Source organism: Mercenaria mercenaria, chromosome 4 (genome assembly GCF_021730395.1).
Source record: "Mercenaria mercenaria strain notata chromosome 4, MADL_Memer_1, whole genome shotgun sequence".
In the NCBI taxonomy this organism is placed as follows: Eukaryota; Metazoa; Mollusca; class Bivalvia; order Venerida; family Veneridae; genus Mercenaria; species Mercenaria mercenaria.
The window spans coordinates 42241749-42266842 of NC_069364.1; the positions used below are offsets into that span (position 1 = coordinate 42241749).

General features: G+C 34.2%; 1 protein-coding gene and 1 long non-coding RNA gene across 4 annotated transcripts; one reads left to right on the forward strand and one right to left on the reverse strand.

Moving 5' to 3' along the window:
* Nucleotides 1-6501: 6501 nt before the first annotated feature.
* On the reverse strand, nt 6502-8920 carry LOC123551547 (uncharacterized). The gene is made up of 3 exons (XR_006686425.2): nt 8309-8920; nt 7500-7558; nt 6502-7258 (listed from the first exon to the last, which is right to left on the reverse strand). It is a non-coding gene; the product is annotated as an uncharacterized LOC123551547 (long non-coding RNA).
* A 144-nt stretch (nt 8921-9064) lies between these two features.
* Nucleotides 9065-21681, forward strand: LOC123551546 (uncharacterized). Of its 3 annotated transcripts, XM_045340560.2 has the most exons (11): nt 9066-9222; nt 12424-12600; nt 14490-14510; nt 15408-15520; nt 16191-17000; nt 17602-17734; nt 18210-18349; nt 19056-19142; nt 19809-19927; nt 20377-20554; nt 20891-21681. In XM_045340560.2, exons 1-11 carry the CDS (start codon nt 9128-9130, stop codon nt 21046-21048), a joined length of 2031 nt encoding a protein of 676 aa, XP_045196495.2. In that variant the 5' UTR covers nt 9066-9127; the 3' UTR covers nt 21049-21681. The 3 variants fall into 3 exon arrangements, with proteins under 3 accessions (XP_045196499.2, XP_045196495.2, XP_045196496.2); XM_045340561.2 differs by lacking the exon at nt 14490-14510; XM_045340564.2 differs by lacking the exons at nt 12424-12600; nt 14490-14510 and having other exon boundaries at nt 9065-9222.
* Nucleotides 21682-25094: the final 3413 nt, after the last annotated feature.

A 25094-nucleotide genomic window follows, 5' to 3' on the forward strand; every position in this document is an offset into this window, starting at 1 on the left:
GGATCAAGAAATGTATTTTCTTGTGAACATGTTTTCTGATTATTTTGTCAACATGGATCAAGAAATGTATTTTCTTGTGAACATGTTTTCTGATTATTTTGTCAACATGGATCAAGAAATGTATTTTCTTGTGATCATGTTTTCTGATTATTTTGTCAACATGGATCAAGAAATGTATTTTCTTGTGAACATGTTTTCTGATTATTTTGTCAACATGGATCAAGAAATGTATTTTCTTGTGAACATGTGTTCCGATTATTTCGTCAACATGTATCAAGAAATGTATTTTTTCTTGTGAACATGTTTTCTGATTATTTTGTCAACATGGATCAAGAAATGTATTTTCTTGTGAACATGTGTTCCGATTATTTCGTCAACATGTATCATCGAATGTTTAACACTGTCACTAGGCTATAACACATACGTGTGTTTTATCGTTTGTTTTACGGTAATGTGAGACAGAACAGGCGATTTCGTTCCCCTGCATGGATCTGCTAAGCAATGGCACAAATCTGAAAATATAAAGCAAAGCGTTTGTGACTGTCATTTCACTTTAATGACTTAAGTTTTAATGTTTTACGCCTTAAGTCACGTTCTAGCTTCCAACTTTTTCTTGCATGAACAATTAATATGCCCATCATGGATGAAATTTTACATTCTTGTTAGAACTACTGTTGTTCTACTAGCTACCTTGACAGTAGTAGCTTCCTCGACTTAAAATATCACAACAGTGAGAGCGGATGCAATGGTCAAGAGGTAACAAGAAACTAGGGAAAATGAATTCGAAATTTGGGTCTCAAACTAAAATTATTAACATTCGGATATGAATGACATGTATAAATGTTGTTGTTTTCTTTGTTTGTTTGTTTTTTGCCCAAGCTTTTGGATTTGTGATAGAATTCTGTCAAAAGTCAGTTTTCTTTATTGATTAACAAAAGTATTATTTCTTATAATTAGAAGGACGACGTACGTTGTCATGATGACACGTTTTAGTTTACTATAGTTTATTAGTAAAGTATTAATAAAATCTAAAAGAAGATCATTTGCAAACCAAGTAAAATAAAAGAAGACTTCGTTTGACTGGGCTTTTTTGCGAGACGATGAAATGTGAAACATCTATGCCCTCTAGTACCGGTAAATACATACATATTACATACAGAAACACCGCAGCTAAAGGACCGAAGTAATAAGAACAAAACTAGTAAGGTTGATGTAATAAAAGAAGTTCTACGTACAGAAATGCAGTAGGAAAATAAAGAATTCAGACTTCGGCGTTAAAGGATAAATATTTGGCGTTTGTTTTAGGTAAAAATCATTTACGAAAGTGGTTCTCGAACAGCAACGGTGTATTGCGATCGGTATCCCCTAGCGTTGCATTTTAAAAAGTGCGTTTAAACGGCATAAGGAATACCTCCGTCAAAAATTATTTCGTTAGCAACATTACTCTTATATATGGAGTGTGTAGGTACCCGAAAGATGGCTGGATTACGTTGATATTGATAATGCGATGATAAATTGTGTCCAATTTTACATGTCTCTTTGTCATTTGAACATCATACAACAAACTTTGTTGCGTTTTACTACGAAACCATTCGTTTTCTAGCGATATAGAATATTTCGGCGTATGGACAGATGGTGTGGATATTCCGTAAGACTAGTCATTTAACTAGAATGTGCATACAAGTGAAAATAGAAGGAAGAAAATAAGCCTTACCTGACCATTGTTGTCAAAATTCGCCATTTTTTCTTGAGCCTTGGCGATCAAATACGCTCGGTCTGACGTAACAACGCGAGGACTGTCGTTTTGCCTAACCAGTGTGGTGGAAGGGAGGGAAGATAAGCAATATCGATTATGTATATAAATAAATTCTGTTAGGGCAGCGTGTCTAAATTCATTTACTTTGACATTTCTGAAATCATTGGCTTTTCTACATTAAAAAAGAATAAATAAACGATGATTTTCTTATTCAAACAGTGCTGTAATGTAGCCTACATTATTATTCAATATTGGAAACAAAAAGCGTGCCGCTTGAATCATTCATAAATTCGTTACATGAAGAAACCCGAATAACACCGATTTCCATTGATACCGCGAATTTTCAACTCGTTAGAATAATTTGTTTTGATAATGCGGCGCCGGATCTTTCATAAGCAATTTTATTTTATCAAATGTCGTCCTGAAAATTATTTATTGCGCAAGCACGGCAGCAGGTCCGGTAGAATTATGGGATAGAACAACAACAACAAAACCGGTGAAGGTATAGAACATATTCCCAAGTTGAACGGTATATAGGTTTACTTTGACATATATACACGTACACATTATCTATAGACGGAAAAACCTTCGGTTTTTCCGTATTATACACTGGAAAAAAAATCTTTTTAGCTTATTGTTTAGCATTCTATGTGCCCTACCTAGATGATAAGCCTTTCGAAAGTTCGAAAAAAATCTAGAAGAACTAAATACGTTTGATGGCGGCCTTGGATTGATAAAACAGAAATTAGTACATCAGAATATTTTCCTCCGACAAACTGAGTTACTTTATTTTCAGAGACAACAGAATTTCAGGGTAGGGTGGAGATGGTCTGCTGCCCTATCAAGTAGTCAAGAATAGTAATCAGTCTCAGGTTCAGATGTAAAAGGTCAGCATCGCGCACTTCTGTAAGAATAGCTTACTGGTCCTATCAAGAATCGGTTACATTTACTGGTGACTTCCAGCAACTTCGAAAGAAAAAGATCTACTCGTACATCAAACATAAAGTTGTGATGTAGCCACACTGAAGTGTGAGGGCATTGCTCGTACTTACGCGGTCACAGAGGCAAATATCATAAATGATTGGAATTCATTTTCTCAAAGGCCAAGTCCTTTAGCCTGAAACAACGTAGTAATTAAGCAAGATGTAATTGCCCAACAAATACAAGAGATGCCATTATCCCAGTATTTTTTGAGGTAGTTGAAACGTTAGCGCAATGTTTGTTCGAAGGGGCTTACCCCAAATTAAAGCCTCTGGTCCTGGTGAATTTTCCCAATATTGCTCAAGAGAGCCCCAAAGATGACAAAGATATTTAAACTATTTCTTGAAAGTGAAGTCTGTAAGAATACATTCTTTACTCCAACCTACAGGAAATTTCCAAAATTCAAGGCTAGCAGCTACATGCCTATATCTTTAACATATATTGCTTCTAAACTGATGAAACATAGGGTTCTAGTCCCAAATATTATCAAGTTTATACGAGATGTCTTCGACATTCTCGAAAATGGTCATAGTAACCGACTTTAGCAAAGCTTTCGACAAGGCAGAACACCATATACTTTTAGAGTCCAAACATTAGAAACTCAGCGGATCAAGTCATTTCTCAACAACCAGTCCCAAGGAGTTGTTGTTGACGGCTACACCTCAGACTCCCTATATACAGTATTATCTCCGAGGTTCCCTGTCTCTTCAAGACTTTCAATAATGATTTATCTAACTTCATTCAAAGTAAAGCTAGATAAAATGCAGAAAACAACATTGTGCGCCTTATGGTCAAATCCTCCTTGATACACAGATTAGGCAAAATGATCTCCTTTCCCTAGAAACATGGGAAGTGGGCTGATCAATGTAATTTAACACAGACAAATGTGAGGTAAAGAAGATAAATCACAGGAAAACCAATAATTTACAATTACATGGTGGCAAAACCCATGTGACTTATTAGCTAAAGTTGCGAGTAAAATCTAACAAAAGCTGGCTCGATTCAGGTAACAATTTTGTCGTTTATTTTCTTAATACTCGATGGATTTTCACAAACCAAAGACGAACGCCTGTTCCATGTAAAGATACACCCTCGACAGCCGGAAATATCCAAGGAAATGCTGAGATTTATTTAAAAATTAAAAAAGTGATTTTCTGAGTGGAAGATTTGTATATACAATTTGTGGAAATAAATACAGTTTAAACTGAGTGGAAGATGCCGTGGTATGGTTGGGAGTTTTTTCAGGAAAAATGCGTAAATATGCCATCTCTTGCCACTAGCAACTTGAATTGCACATGATTTACTTATTATATCTCAGTTATGGCCAAAGGAAAATATGAAAGTAAATGCTAGGCTCTTCTGGAAAAACACAACTTCGCTATGGTTCAGAACATTTTCAGAGTGTTATGACCGAGAGCAACCAGAACTTGTGTCGTTGAATCTCTTTTTTTGTGTGTGTGTGTGTGTGTGTGATTGAAACTGCCAGTTGAGCAGCGTTTGTCACTAATTTAACTCACGTCAGCATATTTCATGACCAGACTGAGTCTCAGTGCAAAGCCAAAGTTGGTCTGATTTTAAGGTTGAACCTACATTCGTAATGGTATAATTATGTTTACTTCTATTAAAACTGATCGAAAGTAAATGTGTAATTTAAATAAGTTTTCTTTCTAATTTCAGTCTACCATATAGTCAGGTACATTTTCGTCAAGCTAGCTGCTAGCAGAGAAACCCCAATTCAAGGTAAAACTTTAATAATAATAAACTAAATACTTCAATCTTAAAGAGGCATCTGCTACTGAGTCTCATTCATATTTCAATGCTGTATGTTCACTTCTGAAAGTGAAAAGAAATAAATGCACTGGAGGAAATTTACGGGGACCTTTAACATCCTGAAAACAACCACATTACACATGTTGTATACAGTGAAATTAAATCAGAACTTAAATGTAAATTATCATGAATTTCAAGAGGCATCTCCTGTTATAGATTGCTTACAGGGAATTTTGTATTGCAATACTTCTATCACATGTTAAAGTAATAAGTTCTCCTTTCTAATTTCAGTCTATCATAGTCATGTCGTATCACCGAGCATCATGCTAGCAGAGAAAACCAAATTCAAGGTAAAACTTTATTACTCGTAGTAACTCAAGTCTTTTTGTGTTTTGTTTTTGAACAGTTACTTAATAGCCATATAAAGAATCGGTAGTGTTTATACTGTTACAGAAATGTCAATCTTGTACCGGAAGTAACTGTATTTATAAACCTCATTTGAATAATGAGATATATATAGAATAATACTTAATCAAGTCGCCTATTAATACTGGATTAATATCTGATTTCAGTGATAACTTATTCGAAGCCAAAGGCGTGCGAGGGTCCAAGGTAAACCGAAGGAGGAAAAGATCTCCGTTATCGTTCTGTGATATTTTTCTGTGATTGGAACTGTGATTTTCTGTGGTTAAATACTGTGATTAATTAGAACATTGTCTTCTTTTTTTCAATCTATTTACGTCAGAAATAGAATTAAATCCAGTATAGTAGTTAAAATATAAAAGTGAAACTATCGAAATAACCGCCAATGGCATTATTATGCTTCCCGAAGGGCGAACATATAGTTGTCACTTTGTCCGTCCTTCCGTCCGTTCGTCTGTCCGAGCTAACTATAATGGGAACTTGAATGTCTAGCAGGTTAGGAAGTGTCTAGCAGGTTAGGGTTAGGACTCTTTGTTTATATGATATGACAGTATAAAAAGTGTCCCAAAGTGGGTTATGTGGTTAAAATTGGGTTTACGTGGCTAACATTTTCCATTGTATAGTCACTTAAGTATCATATTGTTAGAACGTCCGTACGTCAGTCCGTCAGTCAATACAAATGTGTGGGAGTCCGAGCGCACGACTGGACACTCTAGTGGTTAAATAGTGTGTCAGGATTAGGGTTAGGTTGTTATGATTTTTATTTTCTTTCAGTCCATATATGAAAAGTGGTTGTTACCACTTAGTTAGAATATACCACAATGCTGAATGGGATATACCACTTGAGAATACAAATGTGTGGTCGTCCGTCCGTCTGTCACGCCATTGAGATGAAGTGCAGTGTCAAAGAACCATGATAGCTCTTACCTAGTTTTTGAATTATCTCACCTTTTTATACAAAATAATGCTTGTCTGGAGCACAACTTGTAAAGTATTTATGACATTTGATTGAAACTTCAAACAATGATAGAGGCCATTGAGAGGCAGTGCAGTGTCAGAGTACCTAGTCTTTGAATTGTCTCCCTACATTACTCAAAATAATGCTTGTACGAAGCATAAATTGAAAAGTCTTAAAGGCATTTGATTTGAAACTTCCATTGAGAGGAAGTGCAGTGTCAAAGAACCCTTACCTAGTTTCGAATTATCTCCCCTTCCTATACAAAGTAATGCTTCTGGAGCATAACTTGTAAAGGATTAAAGGCATTTGATTGAAACTTCACATAATGATAGAGGTAATTGAGGGAAAGTGCAGCGTCAAAAGACCATAACTCTACATTACTTAGTTTTTGAATTATCTCCCTTTATTATACAAAATAATGTTTGTCCTGAGCATAATTTGAAAAGTATTAAAGGCATTAGATTTAAACTTCACATAATGATAAAGGCAATTGAGAGGAACTACATTGTCAAAGAACCATAACTCTGCTTTACCTAGTTTTACATTATCTCCCTTTATTATATAAAATAATGCTTGTCCGGAGCCTAATTTGAAAACTTATAAAGGCATTTGATTGAAACTTCACATATGAGAGGAAGTGCAGTGTCAAAGAACCATAACTCATTTTTTTTAGTTTTTAATTATCTCCCTTTATCATTCTAACTAATGCTTGTCTGGAATATAACTCGAAAGTTATTAAAGACATTTAATTGAAACTTGACAGAATGATCAAAGCTATTGAGTGGAAGTGTAGTGCCAAGCACATGCATATAGAGACCATACTCAATCAATCCAATCATCCTATGAAGTTTGAATACTCTGGGTCATATGGATGGCGGAAGCAAAGTTTGACAGACGGAACTGACGGACGAACAGGGAATAAAAAATATATCTCAGGGACATGAATATATGGTGTGACCATTACTCCTTCTGGATATTGCTAAAATCGTGATATACCAGAAGTATTTTATTATGCAATAAATCATAAATGAAACATGGACACAGCATGATAAACCAAACATTTATTCGAAAAACAGACTGTTACAGTAAATCTGACGTTTTATTCTGGAGATATATGCATGTATATGCAAGCGGAGTTGGAAGTTTATTTAAGTATATTTTGTCAAGTTATGAACAAGGTTATAGTAGATGCTATTTGGTTCTCCGATATGCCCATTCGAACTGTTGGAAGAAGTTTACTGTCGTTTCTACGTGCTTTTCCATCGAACACCTAGAGATTCTCAGAGTATAGCATTTCTACTTCTGGAGATCTTTTCCTCCTTCGGTTTACCTTGGACCCTCGCACGTGTTTTGACGTGAATATGTTATCACTGAAATAAAATATTAATCCTGTATTAATAGACGACTTGATTAAGTATTATTCCATATATATATCTCATTATTCAAATGTAGTTTATAAATATAGTTACTTCCGGTACAAGACTGACATTTCTGAAACAGTATATTAAAACACCATTGATTATTTATATGGCCCATTAAATAATTGGTTCAAACTTCCCTTTAAAAACAAAAAACATAAGACTTGAGTAACCACGAGTAATAAAGTTTTACCTTGAATTTGGTTTTCTCTGCTAGCATGATGCTCGGTGATACGACAGGACTATGTTAGACTGAAATTGGAAAGGAGAACTTTTATTATTTTTATATGTGATAGAAGTATTGCAATACTTATTATACCCGTTAGCAATCTATAACAGGAGATGCCTCTTGAAATACAAACTTCCTAACATAAACATTGAGACAATATAAGCTAGCAAAACAGTTGGGTGTCACATTACGTTAAGATCGAAGCTGGTCAAATCACACATATAACATAACATTAAAAGGAAATAACACACTCGGATTCATCAGAAGAAATGTCAAACAAATAACAGAAAAGCCAAAGAAACGGAATATATCATTTATATCCGCCCACAGCTTGAATACTGCTCCACCATTTGGCATCCATGGCAACATTCCTCACATGCAAAATTGAACGAGTACAACGACCAGAAGCTCGATACGTTTGAAACAGTTATGGTACAACAAGCAGCAGCATCACCTAGAATGTTTAAAGTACTTAGCTGGCAATCCCCTGAACTTCGCCGTGACTAATTCTCTCTCATAATATTTTACAAAATAGGGTGTAATCGCGTAGATCATAACAATCTCCTACCCACACGGAGCATATACAACCTGATGCTACAGTCTCAAAGTCAGTATCATGCTAACTCCATTTTTCCAAGAATCATGCTTTCTTGTAATGGTCACCCTGTTACATACCGTCCAGCCCCAGTTTGACTTCATTCACTAGCCGGCTTATAATCTTTATCTCTGTTATATTCTTAGTAATAGGTAAATCTTTTAAACGTTGCACCTACTGAGCTTGCTCATCTTTTTAAACCTTCTGTCCCAGACGAGCGCCTGCCGGTCATAGTCTTTACTGATTATTGTTCAGTACTCTGTATATGTACTTGTAGGCTTTTCTACATCAGTTTCGATATCGCGATGTACGTCTTGGGGCATTTCCTTTTAAAAACCTATGTATAAATATAGAAATAAATGTACTTCGTAACATTACTTTAATGTTAAAGAGGTTTTATTATTTACACATTTACGTTCTTAATAAAGTCACCTCTTCTTTAAAAAGTAGCTTCATATATTTAAAAATTACTTATTGCACGTAATAATGATGTTGATCAAAAAAACCTTTTGCATTGCACAAGAGGGACAGAAAACAAAATACATCATACAAATGTTTCTTTTTGATAATAAAGACACGTTGCGAATTACTGTTATATATATATATATTTACCAGTGTTTGATGGACAACCACTACCGCTGATGGATTGCAAAGGAGTGAAGTTTGTCCTAGGGCTATTTCTACACTGTTCATCATTAATTAAGCCAAAATTAAAAACTTACAAAAATATTTTAACAACATTTTGTTCATTTTCGTCAAACTGAATTCATATACATTTTAAGTAACGTAAGTATGATATGTAGTGTCACTGTTCATTTATAAAATCAGAATGAAATGCAAACTATATTCAAACATAAATGTGATGGATGAAGGTTGTCGATTTCGGTGAGAAGTATAGTCCTTATATGGAAATCACGTTAGACATTAATTATACTCACATATGTATCTTAAGTTATCAGAACAGCTCAATGTTATGCTGTGACAAAATTAAGAAAACATGGCGAAGCTAACCTGGATTATTTTCGGGATTTTTGTTGTCTGTTGTAGTGCTCATTTTGGAATTGACCGTAATGGCCAGCAGTTTCTACAGAGGTGATATTTTCATGTTTTGTTTTATTTTCATAAGCTTTTTAAGCATTATTTATGCATATATACAGATAAAAGGTGTAATTTTCTACTAACTTGTTTTTGCTTTATTGTTTAGTGGTTGTCTATATGTTGTCAAGTAATATATTAACTAACGCGTAGAAATCCATTGGATTTGTCTTTCGTTTCAGTCATTTCCATTAATTATGTGTAAAAGTATTGTGCAGATATTAAAATATATTAGCGTTTAAGCAACATTACATTTTAGCCTAAAAAGGAGGCTTAGGCAAGGAGAAGAGCTGCGTCCTTTAGTATTCTTGCTATTCATAATTTTATTGTTTACAGGTTTTTAAAAATAATAAAACATCTACGACTAATTATAAAGATTGGAATTGTTTACTGAAAATAAACCAAGAAAAAAAATAGACATAAAACGCAAAATACACAACTCAGCAGACTGTAATGATATTATAGTAATGAACAATAAGGCAAAAATGGTTAATTGCTTTGTAACGAAGCTTTGATTAAAACGAAAGAGACAAGTCAGATAGACATGTTGACCTGAGTTGTTTGCTTAACAAATAATTCATGAAATTAATACTATACCAGTACATTTTAAAGAACTGGAGATACTGAAATGGTGTGAACATTTTCATACGAATTACCACTTAATCAAACACACAACAAAGTCTCTTAAAGCTTTAATAACTATAAGAATAGAAAGACATATTTTAAACAAAATAGCAACATCAACATAATGCATGTCCTAGCAGTCAAATAAAAGGAATTATAAGAAACTTAATATGAATGCTAAACTAAGAGCATATTCATCAGAGAAAACGAATTGAAAGGTGCATTTTTCCTTTTGAAGAAGACTCCCAGTCACCACAAAAACAACAAAAAAGCAACAACAATAAAAGTGACAAAGAAATTAACATATATATCTTATTGAAGACGTAATTCAACAATTCAATTGAACGCGTCGCTAACTCTGTGATTGATGCCGGCTGAGTACAATCCAGAATTAAAATTCATTTGTTTTCTTCATTTAAATGACATCATATAAGTGTCACTCATCAACCATTTGCAATTTAATTTCCGCGAAAGGAGACAACGTTTCACGTGAAGGCCGTTTGCGGCTTAGCCTTTTCGTTTACGTGCAAGTAAATGTTCAAACTTGCATAACAGCTTTTTAAATAAATGTTCTTTATTGCCATTTAAAGATTATTTAACGTATCGTTTGTTAGGAAAAAATTGATTTCTTTCAATCTTTGTTTACATTTTGCAAGAAACTGACTGAATACTCGCGAAAAAAAGTAATTTGGTTATATCATTGTCCCGGAGAGATTTAATGACATGTTTATAACGCTGCAAAATGTTTTGATATATCTGTCATGAAGTAACATAAATACCTACACTTTCCTTTCTTTCTCAACAGCTATATCTGCAAAACCGAAAGCAGTACTAAAATAGAAACGAAATACAAAAAGAGATTGCAACTGTCAACAATATATTGCGAAGATGTAACATTGGCAAGTTACTCCTTTAATGTGCACATTTACTTTGTCGTCTGCTGAAAAAGAAGACGACATAAAAAGATTTATTGCGAGCCTCACCTTAACAGAATGTTTAAATGTATTCAGTTTGGGATATTTGCCTAAAGGTGTTAACTTGCCCTAAGCTTGGAAAGATTTACATATTATTAGTAACTAACTAATATATATTTAATAAAACCGTATTCCCCGGGGAATGACATATTTTGATAAATTTTCAGAAATAATATTGCATGTCAATGTAATGCGTTTGTAATGCGTTTTTGTACGTCACCGTGTTAGTTAAAACAACTGTATGGATTACTGACTTAACAAAAATATGTACAAAAAAATGACAAGACAAAAAATTGACACAGTGTTTAATTAATATATTCAGCCATCTTCTAAATGAGAAAATAATACCATATAGGAATACGGTTTTATTAAATATATATTAGTTAGTTACTAATAATATGTAAATCTTAGGGCAAGTTAGCAATTTCTTAACTGTCTGAATGTACTTTTAAAAAATGGAAACGTCATTAATTAAGGAGTCTAATTTGCCATCTATCTGCACATTTATTTTAGCTACCTGAAAGATTTATAATTATTCTTTGCATGTACTTCAGCTGGCTTCTATTTTTAGAAATTGAATTACGTCACATTTAGGAACAATGCATTTCTGATTTTATACTGACTCAACAGCAAACCAAACGATATTATTTTAATGTTGCACAACTATCGGCGATACAACATATATGAATAAGTGTATACACATTTAATGTATGCATTACATAGTCATACTGACCGGCAGCTTGTCACTAATTATTATTGACGCTTGTCAATTCAATGTTTGGTTTATGTATTGATGACAGCCAACATGTATTTCTCATTATATTCAACATGTTAACACGATCAGTTTATTCACTAATGACTAACGGGCAAATACATAAAAAACTCTTAATTATACTCGAGAAGGAAGTGGTCCTTTGACGTCATTATAATAACATATATTTTGTACAACGAACAAAAACGTTTCACGACAAATACCATAACAGAACTAAAACATTTCGTATTCTTGTTTCCAGTTCGTGCATAATTCGATATGATTATGAATCCAGTAGAATATTTTTATAACTTTGCACTCGGTTTCGTTTTTATATATTCAGCATACCAATTAATTGTTTAAAAGTCAATGTTCCCAATAATTTACATTAATTAACACTCATGTTGCCAAAGTTTGACAAATTGTCGTATATTTCAACTGTTTATCATTTGTCATTTATTTGTCCTTTCATTCTAAATGGTGTTTGCTTGCTGTCTTTACGAAAATTCAAGCATTTTCTATTCATTTGGTGTTTTGGAAATTGTCTGTTCTTTCACCGAAACTGCCTTAATTAATGCACACTTATATTGCTTAAAGTTAACATGCCTTTTATAAAACTGGAAAGCTTTTTTTGTAAAGGTAAAATTGCTGTAAATGTCAGATTGTTTAGATACCCTACAACAGATTAGTCATAACCATAGCTAAATCTTATGTAACTATAAAGGCGTTTCAGAGCTAACTGTTTTTACAAGAATTCTAACAGCTTTAGTGCACTAATGGAGACAGAGCTGATATTCTAGATGATTAACAAATGTAATCAATATGGGCCTACATTGGGTTAAATTTCAGACAAAAATCCAATCCCTTCAACAGAACACCACAGAGCTTTTTGAGTTCGTTGGGAGTAAATCCCGAAGACCGCAAATGTTTTACTTTGGCTAGACGCCAGTTCTACATAAGCCGTCTGGTACATTACCCTTGCAACAGACAACGACCTGGCGTTCCTGTGTTAAGATGGTTCATGGGGTAGGTTGCTTATATTCATTTGGTGTGCATGTTTGTTATTATAACATCCTACCGCATCTGCTCAAAACTTATATTCAGCTGATATGCTGTCCGAAGTATTACTTCCATCTTAATCAGTAGTCAATCAATTGAATAAAAATAGCTCATATTTCAACATATATTTCCTGTAGTAGAGATGTATTATGTAACGAAACATACATTGTGTAGAAAAGGGATTTCTAATCCAATGGAATGGCAGCCTATCCAGCTGATAAAGTTTTGAGCTTCAAACGTGGTTCTCTGGTCTATGGCCAGTGCTACAATTCTAATTGATAGATAATTATGGTTTCTTGTAATCTTGGTTATCTGCTTATTTTGATACAGAAAAAGCTTTTGCGACATTATGTCAACCAGAATATGGTTCTTATTTCAAAATGACAGTATTGTTTCTTATTAATTAGTTAACTATACAAAAATAGTTGTCACAGGTGACCAAAACAACATAGCGGACAAAGAACAATAAAGAGACATTAAAGGTGATCATTCGGTAAATATGACAAATTAATGTCACAATACAGTGTCATAAAAGATGGTAACAAGGGTTTAACCAGCCTGCAAACAATGTCTGTTAATATCGTGTGCGATAATATTGAAAGGTTAATGAATGCAAAAGATGAAGTGACATGTTTATATTACACTCTTTTCTTTCTCCTTGTATGAAAATTTATCAGACCATTTAGTTTACACTTGAGTTTGTTTTTTTTGTTTCCTTTTACATAAAACGTACAGTAATTGTGTACAATATGACGTACAGTAATTATGTACAATATGTTGCAAAAGTCTTTGCCATCAGTTAAACCAAGTTTTACTGAATTTTACCGGGACACAAAGAAAGCCTTTACTAGTATACCAAATATTATTAAAGTTATTTCAAGCGATGAAGAACACACGGGCACATTAAATCCAAATATTTTATCTAATATGTCGTATAACAGAAATATTATATACCATTCCCAAATTAATTTCTTCGTCTGTCACCGAAAAACAGTTATTTTGGAAATCATGTCTAATTTTGAAGTTTTTACCATACATCTTATTGTAATATCAATATTTCATGAAACAATCTCTTGAAACTTCTTCGTAATTTGTACCATTGTTTTCTTAACCACACATATTGCTCTCTGATACACATTAAGGATGCACATTTAATACATGTTTACTTATAACGGGTATGAAGACTGGCCTCTTAATCACTGTTTAAATGTTATATCAGTCAGTTGCAAAATATCATGATGAGTAAAATGATGTCATTATGACATCATAGTTCCCCTTTTTCACTTGTGATCAAAAGTAGCTAGCCAAGGCTGACTTGTCTCCTAAGGTATGTCATTATTAAGTTCAAGCTTATCAAAGAGAAATTTGTTGGTGTTGTGTAAAATGCTACTGAATATCTGCCTCTTTTATATCTTATTCATAATCCACTTATAAAATGCGATGCCAGAAAGCATTTGATTTTTTACATTGTTTATGTCTGTATAGATCGTAATTTATTGTTTTCAGCTACTTTCTTTTAATCGGAGTCAGTTTTTATATGTTAAAATTATTTTTGTCTAAATACAATAGGAAGATGACAAAGGCTTTTGTACAAAATTTCTGAAACGCACGTGTAAAAAATAAGATAATAAACGTGCTTGACTTAAAATGAAACAACCTTAAAATTCTTTTAACAAAATGTTTGAATTTAATTTCACTGTTTAATTCGATTTATTAGTTGTGGTAAACAAGGATATCCACTTTGACGTATACTGTCTTTTTCTTTTTCATAGGCTTTTAACAAGACTATGTTTTCTATCACGGTTTTTACCTGTTCTACCATGTTAATAGCTTATACATATGTAAATGTATTTTAGAAGATGCAGGCATCATAAAAGGTATGTTTTCCATGTAACGTTATACAGTTAGTGGCGGAGGTATATCCTTATCACAGAAAACAAACACTATGAACTATTCAAATAACCATTTGCTGGTTAATTATTTAAACAAGTCACATATTACTCCAAAACACAAGAAATTAAAGCGAATGTTTTGCTTTAGGGTAATAGACATATCCAAGCATTAGAAGATATATTGGTTTTGCTTTTCTGCTCTTGTTAAACACAGAAAAAGCAAATTATTTCAAGGTTAAGTATTCATGACATTGTTTTACTTTTCTTCTTAATGTCGGTATGTACGTTCTTGTTGTTCTCTGGAATTTGATGAAGTAATTTGTAAGTGGATTTAAAACGAATGTCTGTCGTTCGGTAGAAATTATAGAGGTTAAGGAGATGTCTGCATATTAACTAACTGAAATAAATTAAAGTAGTTGTTTTTGTAAATATATCACATTTCAAAGGTGACAGCTTTATAACAAACTTGCAATTAACCAATCAAAAGAGAAATTGCCCATTTTTAAAATAAAAACAATTGTTATAATAGATGTAGTAGTACATTATTAATTATTAATAGTACATTAACCAAGGAAGTCATCGACTATCTATGAAATGTCCATAACAATGCAAATTTAAAACCTCGCTAATTTGTTGTTTATTGATATAACTTGAGTTTTGTGATCTGACCAAGACACAACGAAAGTTAAACAAATATCAAAGTTGCTGGATTCAGAGGCTTCTGCACTGGCTAAAGCCATTTTACAATTAAATGTATTTGAAACAATATACAAAGTTTCAACTAAATTTGAACCAAGTTTGCACAAATATTATTTCATTTTCATTCCAAGCAGATACTCTGTTTTATCATCAAAGTTTAAACACAATCAATTTTCTTTTTAGACAATTTGGTCCAACATGTGTCAGTTATTACCGAGAGCCTGTTTACAGGTATTACAGAATCCCTGTTTGCTGTCCGGGATACGCCATGGATAGGAATGGAAAATGCTCGATCAGTATGTTATTTAAAGAGTTTTGTCATAGCAATTGCTCAGTCAATACGTTAGAATTTCGTCACGTTAAACGCCCAGTGAGAATTGCCATGTTAAAATATGTATTTACCCAGCGATATTAATTGAAACGGAGCTTAAAGGAGGTTAGGAACTGTTATTTCATCACACATTTTTGAATACTGAAAATAAAAAAATATACCAGGAATAAATTGTTTTTGCAAGGAAATTGATGAAACAAGATCTGCAGAATACTTTCGCATTAGCCAATTACTAGGAAATCTGCATTCTATTTTCAATAACTTTTTAAGATGAAATGAATATTTAATATTTTGGCAGCTCTTTCTATATCTTATTCAAAGATTATTAGTTACCGGCTTAATTAATATATTATTTAGAGAACTAAACGTTCATTTAGTAAATCTTTTAAAAAAATCTTTTCATGTTTAATATTCAGCTAGTAATGATATAAACGTTTGTTGTAAATGTTGTACGACGCACACTTTTATTTGTGATATAATTCTATATTCCATATTTCACTTAACTTCTTAAATATCACAGCATTTTTCACTGTCAAATGTCATGGATTGCTAACGTACTGCACCCATATGAAATACTAGAAATAAAACTAAAGGTCTGACAGCACATGTTAAACAGTTATTTTTATACATAATAGAAACAACTCGGCTGACGAATAACAGTGGCAGAAATAATGGAGAAATGATGTCTGTTGCATCAAAGATGAGGCAAGCGATGTGGCATAGGGCCAAACAAGATATGGAAAGACGCCGTGCTATGTTTTTCATGAATATGAGGGACAATAGAAGAAACAACAGACCCATGATGCCGCCAAGAATGCAGCTTAGAAGACCACCAATGTCACCAATGTTCAACATGTACAACAGACAGCAAATGCCAACCCCACCAAAGGTTGCTTTCCTCAGATTTAACAGACCAACACTCCCGAGGCCACCAATGCCTCACCCTGTGCAACAGCCACCTCTTAGCGGTCGCATGGTTAGAATTATTAAACGCAAAATAATTCCTCTTTTCCCATTTATACGGAGGAATGACAGAAGGTTAGACAGAATTAGACCACCAATGGTTCCAAGGGTTGTACTATCTGGAAGAATTAGTGCGTTACCAATGAATGGAATGAGGGAATTCCACCCACCAATGCCATCCCTACCCCGCATTGAGCCACCTTTCCAACCGTTTATGAATAATGAACATTCACAGGAAAATGGCCAGCGAAATCCAGATTTTGGGCAGCAGCCAAGAGATTATCAGCCAGATGGATTTCATGATCCGCATGACCAACGTCATGACCAACATCATGACCAACATCATCCTGAAACACATGGTTTTCACGAACCATTCCCAGGAGAGAGTCGAATGACTCCCGAGGATGCTATGCAAGTTGATTTGCCAAATGAACCAGTTCAGATGCCCGACCTTGTAGTTGAACAAGCTCCAACAAACAACAGTAAGTCAAAATTAAAAAAATATAAAGCGCTTTGTTGCTCTTGGTCATATGTCTAAACAAGGTCAGACATCAAAGAGTAATATACAGTTTCAAAATGTAGTGTAGCTGGTAAAATACCGACTTACTCACAATATGCAGTTAGCCTAACTGTTTACAAGTCATTGAAAGAGACACGCTTTCTTAAATAATTAAACATTGTTTAAAAGGCAGAGTATTTAAATTGCCTGAACATGTTAGCCAGAAATGTTACATATTTATTTGTTGTGAACATTTGTCCTGTTATGTCAAGCCTTTTACCTCATGTTACTAGATTAATGTCTGCAGTCGAGTTTTGTTTTAATAAAATGTACTGTTAAAATTATTTGAAGCCAATTATGATAGAGATTAATAATGTCTGGTTGGAAAATACCGCCACGTGCTTACGTTGTTATAATGGTTACCAGTTGGATTTCTAAGTATTTTACAAATGCGATCGGTGATATATGACCATTTTGTGTCGATTCGCCGTAAAACCCAACTCATTCACTTTACATATGCGTAGCATTCTATCATCATATAATACAATAGGACATATACAACTTGAATTGATTATTTATTCCAGTGAACCAGGATTCGTGCATCGTGAAGCTTGAGTCAGCAGTGAAAACTTGCCTGAAACAGAACAACATTGATGTACCAGACGTTATGTCTGCTTTTGAACCATTTAATGATGACAAGTCTAGGGTGCTCTGCGAGTAAGTAGTGTTAAAGTCCACTAATACTTTAAGTCATCAGTACATACCAAGGCTAAAAGCAATGTAAGCAAATTTAAGCAAAAACAGCCTCTGACAATTAAGAGCACAGTGTTGATATTCATTGTTCACATAAGAGATGAACACGTGAAATTTACAAATACACTTGCTAATTTATCAAAACAAAAAAAAAACAACAACACAGTCTGTACAACCCGTCTTCCTTCTTAAACATATTGTTGTTGTCGTCGAAAAGAAAAACCGCTACAATGGATTTAAATGATGAGACATAAACATTAAAACGTTTGTTTACAATCGATCACAATTAAATAGTAAGCAATCATACGTTTTTTGTCAAACAAAAACGAAACACGTTTTTAAAGTCATATACTTACATTTTATATGCTGTCAAATCGAACTCACCTGACTTATATGTACATGTCTTTTGAATTAATCTGAAACATATCAAATGTTTTAGGGCGGAAGATGCCATTTTCAATTGTATTACCGAAACATTAAAGGATTGCAAAGAAGGCAATGATGCAAATATTGCACGCGATATGCTCCTAGAAACAGCCCAAACAGTCCAGAGCATGTGCGAAATGAGACAAGCAAATGGTAAGATTACTACAACATCCGGAATAGAAAAGAGATGGAAATTTTAACCCGTGAATAGACAAGAAAAATAACAATTTTTAAAGACCCGAAAAACATTTTGAATGTTGAATCAACCTCAATTTAAATGAAATAAACGAAGCTTCCTTTTTTGTAAGAATGATATTATTTATCAGGCGTGGCTCTCCGTTCAAATATCATGAGCTTGTAACGGGGTCATACCCGTGCATCCTCTAACGGATGTTTTTGCTTTCCTGGGAATCGGGCTACGTACTATAGTGGTTGTAGTGTGCTTTAAGCTTTCTTCATAATCTGGAGAACTTTTAATTATACATTTTTGTACATTGGAACATGGCGGGAATTAAGAGCGAGTTGTTAAAACACACCAATGTTGATTTTGCCATGTCCGTTCCAAGGTAGAGCACCAATGTGTTCCTTTTTGTGTTTGTTTTTCTAGTCTGCATGTATTTGTGTTAGTTAATTTGTCTTTGAATTTTTGTGTATCTCCCTTATAATACATGCGAATATATTTGTTTTGAATATCTCTCTTTATAACACATGCAAAATATTTGATTTTGTTGTACTGTGTTACTTGCATTCATACACTTTGGTAGGATTTTACATTAAACGGGCTATGTTCATTGAACTTTATCATTGTCCTTATTGTTGTAACATGTCGACATTATATATTGTACTTTTACTTTTAAAGTTGCCTCAGGTGATACCCCACCACCACAAGAGGAGAATGTACAAGGCGCTGATACCGTTGCCACTGTAGAAAATGTGGACGACATTCGTAAGTATATAATAAATATTCTAACGCAGTCTGTAATGCGCATTTTAAATGGGTGTTGAATTCAAACTTGCGATGGCAAAATTCGATACAACTTCGCTTTTAATTAGAGTGTTCTTAATCTAATAAATTATATTTTGGAAATATTGTTAGATGAGAATTTTTAAAAGTTTGCAGATACGGTTTGTTTTGTTTTACTTTTTACGTTGTTTCTGCAAATGCTTTGCTATTGTTCTTCCATTTTGTCTGTGTCCTTAATAAATACAGCACTAGTAATTATAATGAACAATACTACAGTGTAAAATACTGTTTTGTGATCATTGCCACCGAACGTCAAATTGGCACCCAAAGTAATTTTACTTTTCACGTATTATCTTGCTTTGTTAGTTTAACTGCTAATTTTTAAAAATGGGTTGGTCTATCATTCAATTTGGGCAGTACCTTTTATTATTCGAAGGGGTGTTCACTGAAAATTTACTGACAATATCGAACAGTGCAGACCAAGATCAGCCTGCACGGATGTGACGCCAGCAGGCTAAAGGTTAAATGAATTCACGATTTCATTATGTTCACTGCCAGTATATGCTGCTACGTCATTTGAAAATTTACTGGAGGAAAAAATATTTAGAATTGCCAGTAAAGCCCTATCATCTACTGGTTTTCTTTCAGCCACTGATGTAAATGCTGCACCAACACCTGATAAAGAACAGATCACCATCATCGAAGACAGTCCAGCAGTTGCTGATACTCCATCTGCACAAGCAGTCAAAGAAGCAATCCAACACGAGGTAGATTACATGATATTAACTTCCAACTTTAGTTTAATAATGTATGTTTTAAAACGAGAACACTGCATGTAAGTTACATGTATTTAAGTTGTAGCCTTCCATAGGTTAATAAGTTAATAGGTAAATAATTATACTTTGGTATAAGTTTGTCTAAACTACACTTTCCCCATCTCCCATTACCGTGTACTAGATACATAACGTTATCAGTAGGAGAGCCATATGGTGCATACACCCGGTCTGGAACATATCGGTCAGTAAACTGGCATGTGTTTGGTTTCAGAGCGGGAAGGCGTCAACACCTTTTTGCCTCTCTTTGCGATCCGAAGAGCATGCTGTTATTGATTTTATTTTGTTGGTTGATCAAAAATTTTGGAGGGAAATTTGGTATGGCTTTTGTCCCGAAATGCTTCTACAGTAGAATCTTACTGTGTTTACTATTTTCATTTCAGGTCCATGTTCAGGAGATGAGAATGAAGGAATACTTGTTACCAATCCTGGTTGGTGCTGGTGTTGGTTTCATGGTGCTAGTCCTCTTTATGTCTCTTCTCATATGTTGCTGCTGCAAGAGAAAGCTCAGGAAGAAGATGAAGATGGCTAAGGAAATGGAGAAACCGCCGCTTCAAGATGGTACGGTTAAGATTTTAAACCTTGTTGGAAGCATCGGAAAATGTCAAGTCCAGGAGCAATTTTAAGTTAGTCCTGATGAAGCTGGTAGGACTCAAGGAACATATCAATGTAACATAGTATTTGCCGATATTTCCGGTGTACAAATATTGCAGTCAAAATATGCCTAAGCTGCCAAATGGATTTGGACTTGACAAAGAGAAAGCGAACCTTTTTCCTTAACAAATTAATATTAGATTTTATCAGACTTCATTAGCAATGTCTCATCATTGCCGGTTTTCTTGCTAAGTCTTTTTTACGTTTTGGCCCCAAAGTTACTATTCACGTATTTCTTTCCAGGTATTTACACTATTGGCATCGCCCCACCCACATATGAGACGAATGGTATTCCACCAATGTACTATGAAGAGGCCAAGGGAGAGAAGATCACGTCCCGAAGCTCAGCTGTCCTTGAGGGCTCCGAGGCCCTGGATGAGGCAGAGGGAGTCAAGATGTAGATTAACTTAAACATTTCTATGAAGAAAAGTCACTTTTGATTCTTTACAATTAAGGAATTTTGCTGCAGTACGAGCGGATGCTGTAAATAGATTTTTTTCTGCTTAAAGTTAGATAGGTCTATTAAACCTTTTTTTTGAAATGTAAGGAAAAGCTAGTAGATGTCGCTTGTTACTTGCAGAAACTTTTGAAAAACAAACTTTTGTTGGACTGTCGCTTGAAATAACAAAGTCTGTATATGTAAAGTGTGCATTATGTATTTTCTAACTCCTACATAATATCAAGTCAGCATAACAATTTTAAATATGTTCTAAAGACTGAAAAGATCCTTTACGATCATAGTGTCCCTTTAAATGATTTGTACATAAGTATTTGTGTGTCAATATATCTTACATTTATAACCACAATTAATTTAATAAATGTTTAATTCTTGTTTATTCTGTCAAATATGTGACCATATTTCAATTCTAATATTGAATGAATTTACTTACCCCTTTTTGAGACATAATTATTGTATATGAAAGATTCTCTTTGTCAATGATTTCAACGAATGATCTTAAAATCACTCTTTTTTGTGTATGAGAAGTAATATTTTTCATGTTTTGTACACAAATATTAAAAAAAGTGATCTCTTATCATCGTTTTTGTTTACTTTTCATTGCCTTGTTTTATGGCCATATTCAATTAATTTAGTTAGCCTATGTACGACTATTTATCTATCGTGTTGGTATGAAATGAAGGTTTAAACACAATATTTTGATTTATTCATAGTATCTTATTGTTAAAGAAGTAAAAGATATCTTCGGAAGATTATTAGAAAAAGGAAATCAAACATAAAATCATTGCAACTCCGGGCCATTCATTTGAAACGTTGAAATAGCGTGTAATGCAATGGTTGCTTTTCTTTGGTAAATGAGTTACATTCGATATACCGTTGTTCTTTAAAGCAATACGAAAATAAATTTCCCTTAACGAAGCATTTAAGATTAAGTGTCCCAGTGTCAGGTTAATTCCGACCTTCTGCCAATGGTATGTCAGACCGAGAGTTTCTTCCGGAGAGTCGCGATTTCTGGCACGCATGCGCCGTGAATCCACACTCTAATCTTTTTAAAATGAGATTACGTCAAAGGTAATTCAACACAGCTTGAGCTAAGACTAAACGTTCCACTCTTGTAACAGAAACCAGATAGCATAGCGAACAAAGGGAGGTTTTCTGGTACTAATTAGACAGGCAAGTTGAACATGCAGAAAACCGCGGTAACCACAAAAGATCGTCAATAGCTGGTCCAATGTAATTTGCATTTAAAACTTAATGCCCCCCCCTCCCCCAACACACACACACACCTGCTTCAGACGAATAATGCGCAATACAAGTTGAACGCACATACACAATATCTGTTTGTTGATACTGTCATTATTTTTGAAGATGTGGACCGGAAGTTGATGTATTTTATTCTTATTTAGCCATCAAAGTAGCTAGACACTTCTGAAAATGTCTAGCTACCTTAATCGGCCCAAGCAATATCTCTGGTATAGATATTTTACAATGTACTTTTAAGTTCTAAACTAAGGAGTCTGAAATTGACCTCTGACTTCGAAAAACGAAAACTCTTTTTACTTCCAAACGGACATAGTTTGAATAAGAAATGTGTCACCATTACAAGAGAGAGCAAATGGAAAATTTGTCAGCTGAATTTACGACTTAGAACGGGTAAAAAATCGTTGCCGGAGGCCACGTCTATACACGGATTCTACATCACCATCATATATCCAAAGCAAAGGAGTAGATAGCGATGAAATGACATACGCTGCACATATGCTATCACCCTCGACTATATCTACGTTTTACAAAAATTGTAATTGATGAGGTACTGTCAAACAACAAACCACAAGTGAAAACAATAAAAGCCACAATGACTATGGCAAGTACAATGGTATAAAAACAATACATGCATTTTTCTTGGAAACACTCCGAATTCGAATGCATTTAAAAAATGGTAATTCATACTGAAAAATACAAATCATGGCACAGGAATTGAATAAACAAGACAGATAAACCTTTTATCAAAAAAATAATCATCGTCTATTTGAAGGATCACGAATTGAAGATGTGAACAAAATCAGAAAACAATAAACCGAAAACATATCGACAGTAGATAAGTAGCAAATCTAAAAGAACCAAGACCAAAACACTGCAAGTGAGGAAGAACACTGCAAGCACAAGTGAGGATACCGCAAGTGAGAATACTGCAGGCGCAAGTGAGGACAGCGCAAGTGAGAACACTGCAAGCACAAATGAGGACACCGCAAGTGAGAACACTGCAGGCGCAAGTGAGGACACCGCAAATGAGAACACTGCAAGCACAAGTGAGGACACCGCAAGTGAGAACACTGCAGGCGCAAGTGAGGACACCGCAAGTGAGAACACTGCAGGTGCAAGTGAGGACACTGCAAGCGCATTTGTTAGCTGAAGGTGTTAGAGGACGGACAAGTGACAGATGGACAAACATATCACAATAGCAGATCAGAACAACATATAACATTTCTGTACAATATTTACAAATGATAAACAAAAGTAACAATGAATAAAAAATAAGTAAGTGCACTATGAATTACTTGAAATACTATCCATACTTATTCGACGAAGTACTAACTACAGTGGCGTAAACAAAAAGTTATAACACTATGACAAGACTGTTAAAGACCTAAATGGTACTTAATAGTCAAATCTGGACAGCCATGTTTCCATTTTGATCCCTGGTAGTGTCGGTTTCATCGAGCTGTTTCAGATCTTCGGTAAACAGAGCTCTGTGGATTTTGTCGCACAAGGTAGAAGGTTTTCATAACGGATCTCCGGGATATGTATATCCGGATATTCCTCCAGGATAAGGGTCTTTCGGGAGTAAAAGTAGACGCTTCTCAGGTCTAGGGTCTTCTAGGGATAAAAATAGTTGCTCCAGGTATATGTCGTATGGGCTCAAAGATATATTCCTCAAGGTATAAACGTCTGGGGTAGAAAGCTCTCAGACTAAAACAATTATCCTTCTAAAATAAATGTACGTAAATACATGTCAATTCTTACGTGCGCATTGTTTTGTCCAAAAAGAAAAAAAAACTAATTTAGGCGGGAAAAGAAATAAGACTAAACAAGAAATATCTTTAAAAATGATGGTCGGCGAATTGTAATAAGGAAAGAAGTTTCTGAATTTTTCATCTAACATTCATGTTTCATCTAACATTTTTCAAATTGCAAAACTAAACACCGCACTTTAACAATTTAAATGGTTCTCTTTTAATTTTTCGCAAAGGTTTCGTAGAGCTGCAATTTTGTTTCGCTTATCCTTAGACGAATAATTACAACAGTAGTTTGATGAAGATTCATGAAGCGGTTCGTGAGAAGAGGTCATTAAACGTGTTTATATTTTTAGCTAAATTGGTCGCTATCCTCATTTGTAACAAAATAGCAGGAGACCTTACGATATTGTTACACATCGAGCTTGATAAAAATCCATTACATTTTAGTGGTTAATGCGAAGAAAGGCTACTACTTCTACTTTTAGCTATAGTGGTCCCTAATAGGGCCCAAGTTTCTATATAAATAAATTTGGAAGACGACCTTATAATGATGCTCCAGACCAAGTATGACAAAGATCCGCCAAGCTGTTCATGAGACGCTGTATAAAGGCATTTCTAGTTTTAGCTCTAGCAGCCCCTGAAAAGGGGTTAAATGTCCCAGCTGAACAAAGTTGGCTGCGGGCCTAATAAAGATGCTACAAATCAAGTTTGATTAGAATACATGAGAAAAATCAATTAAAGGATTTTTTTATTTATCATTTTTATTTATTTCTAAAATAGGCCAACTGATCCCGCTTTAACAAATGCATATTCGCTATTCATGAATCTTTGGACAATGACGTCACACCTATGGTAAAGTAAAGGTCAAGCAAAACATACAATTGTAATTATTTCAATACTTCTGTTTCATAAGCAAAGTTTGACCGTAGTCATATCACATAGATAAACTGTATGCAGCGTACCTTCATTTCAG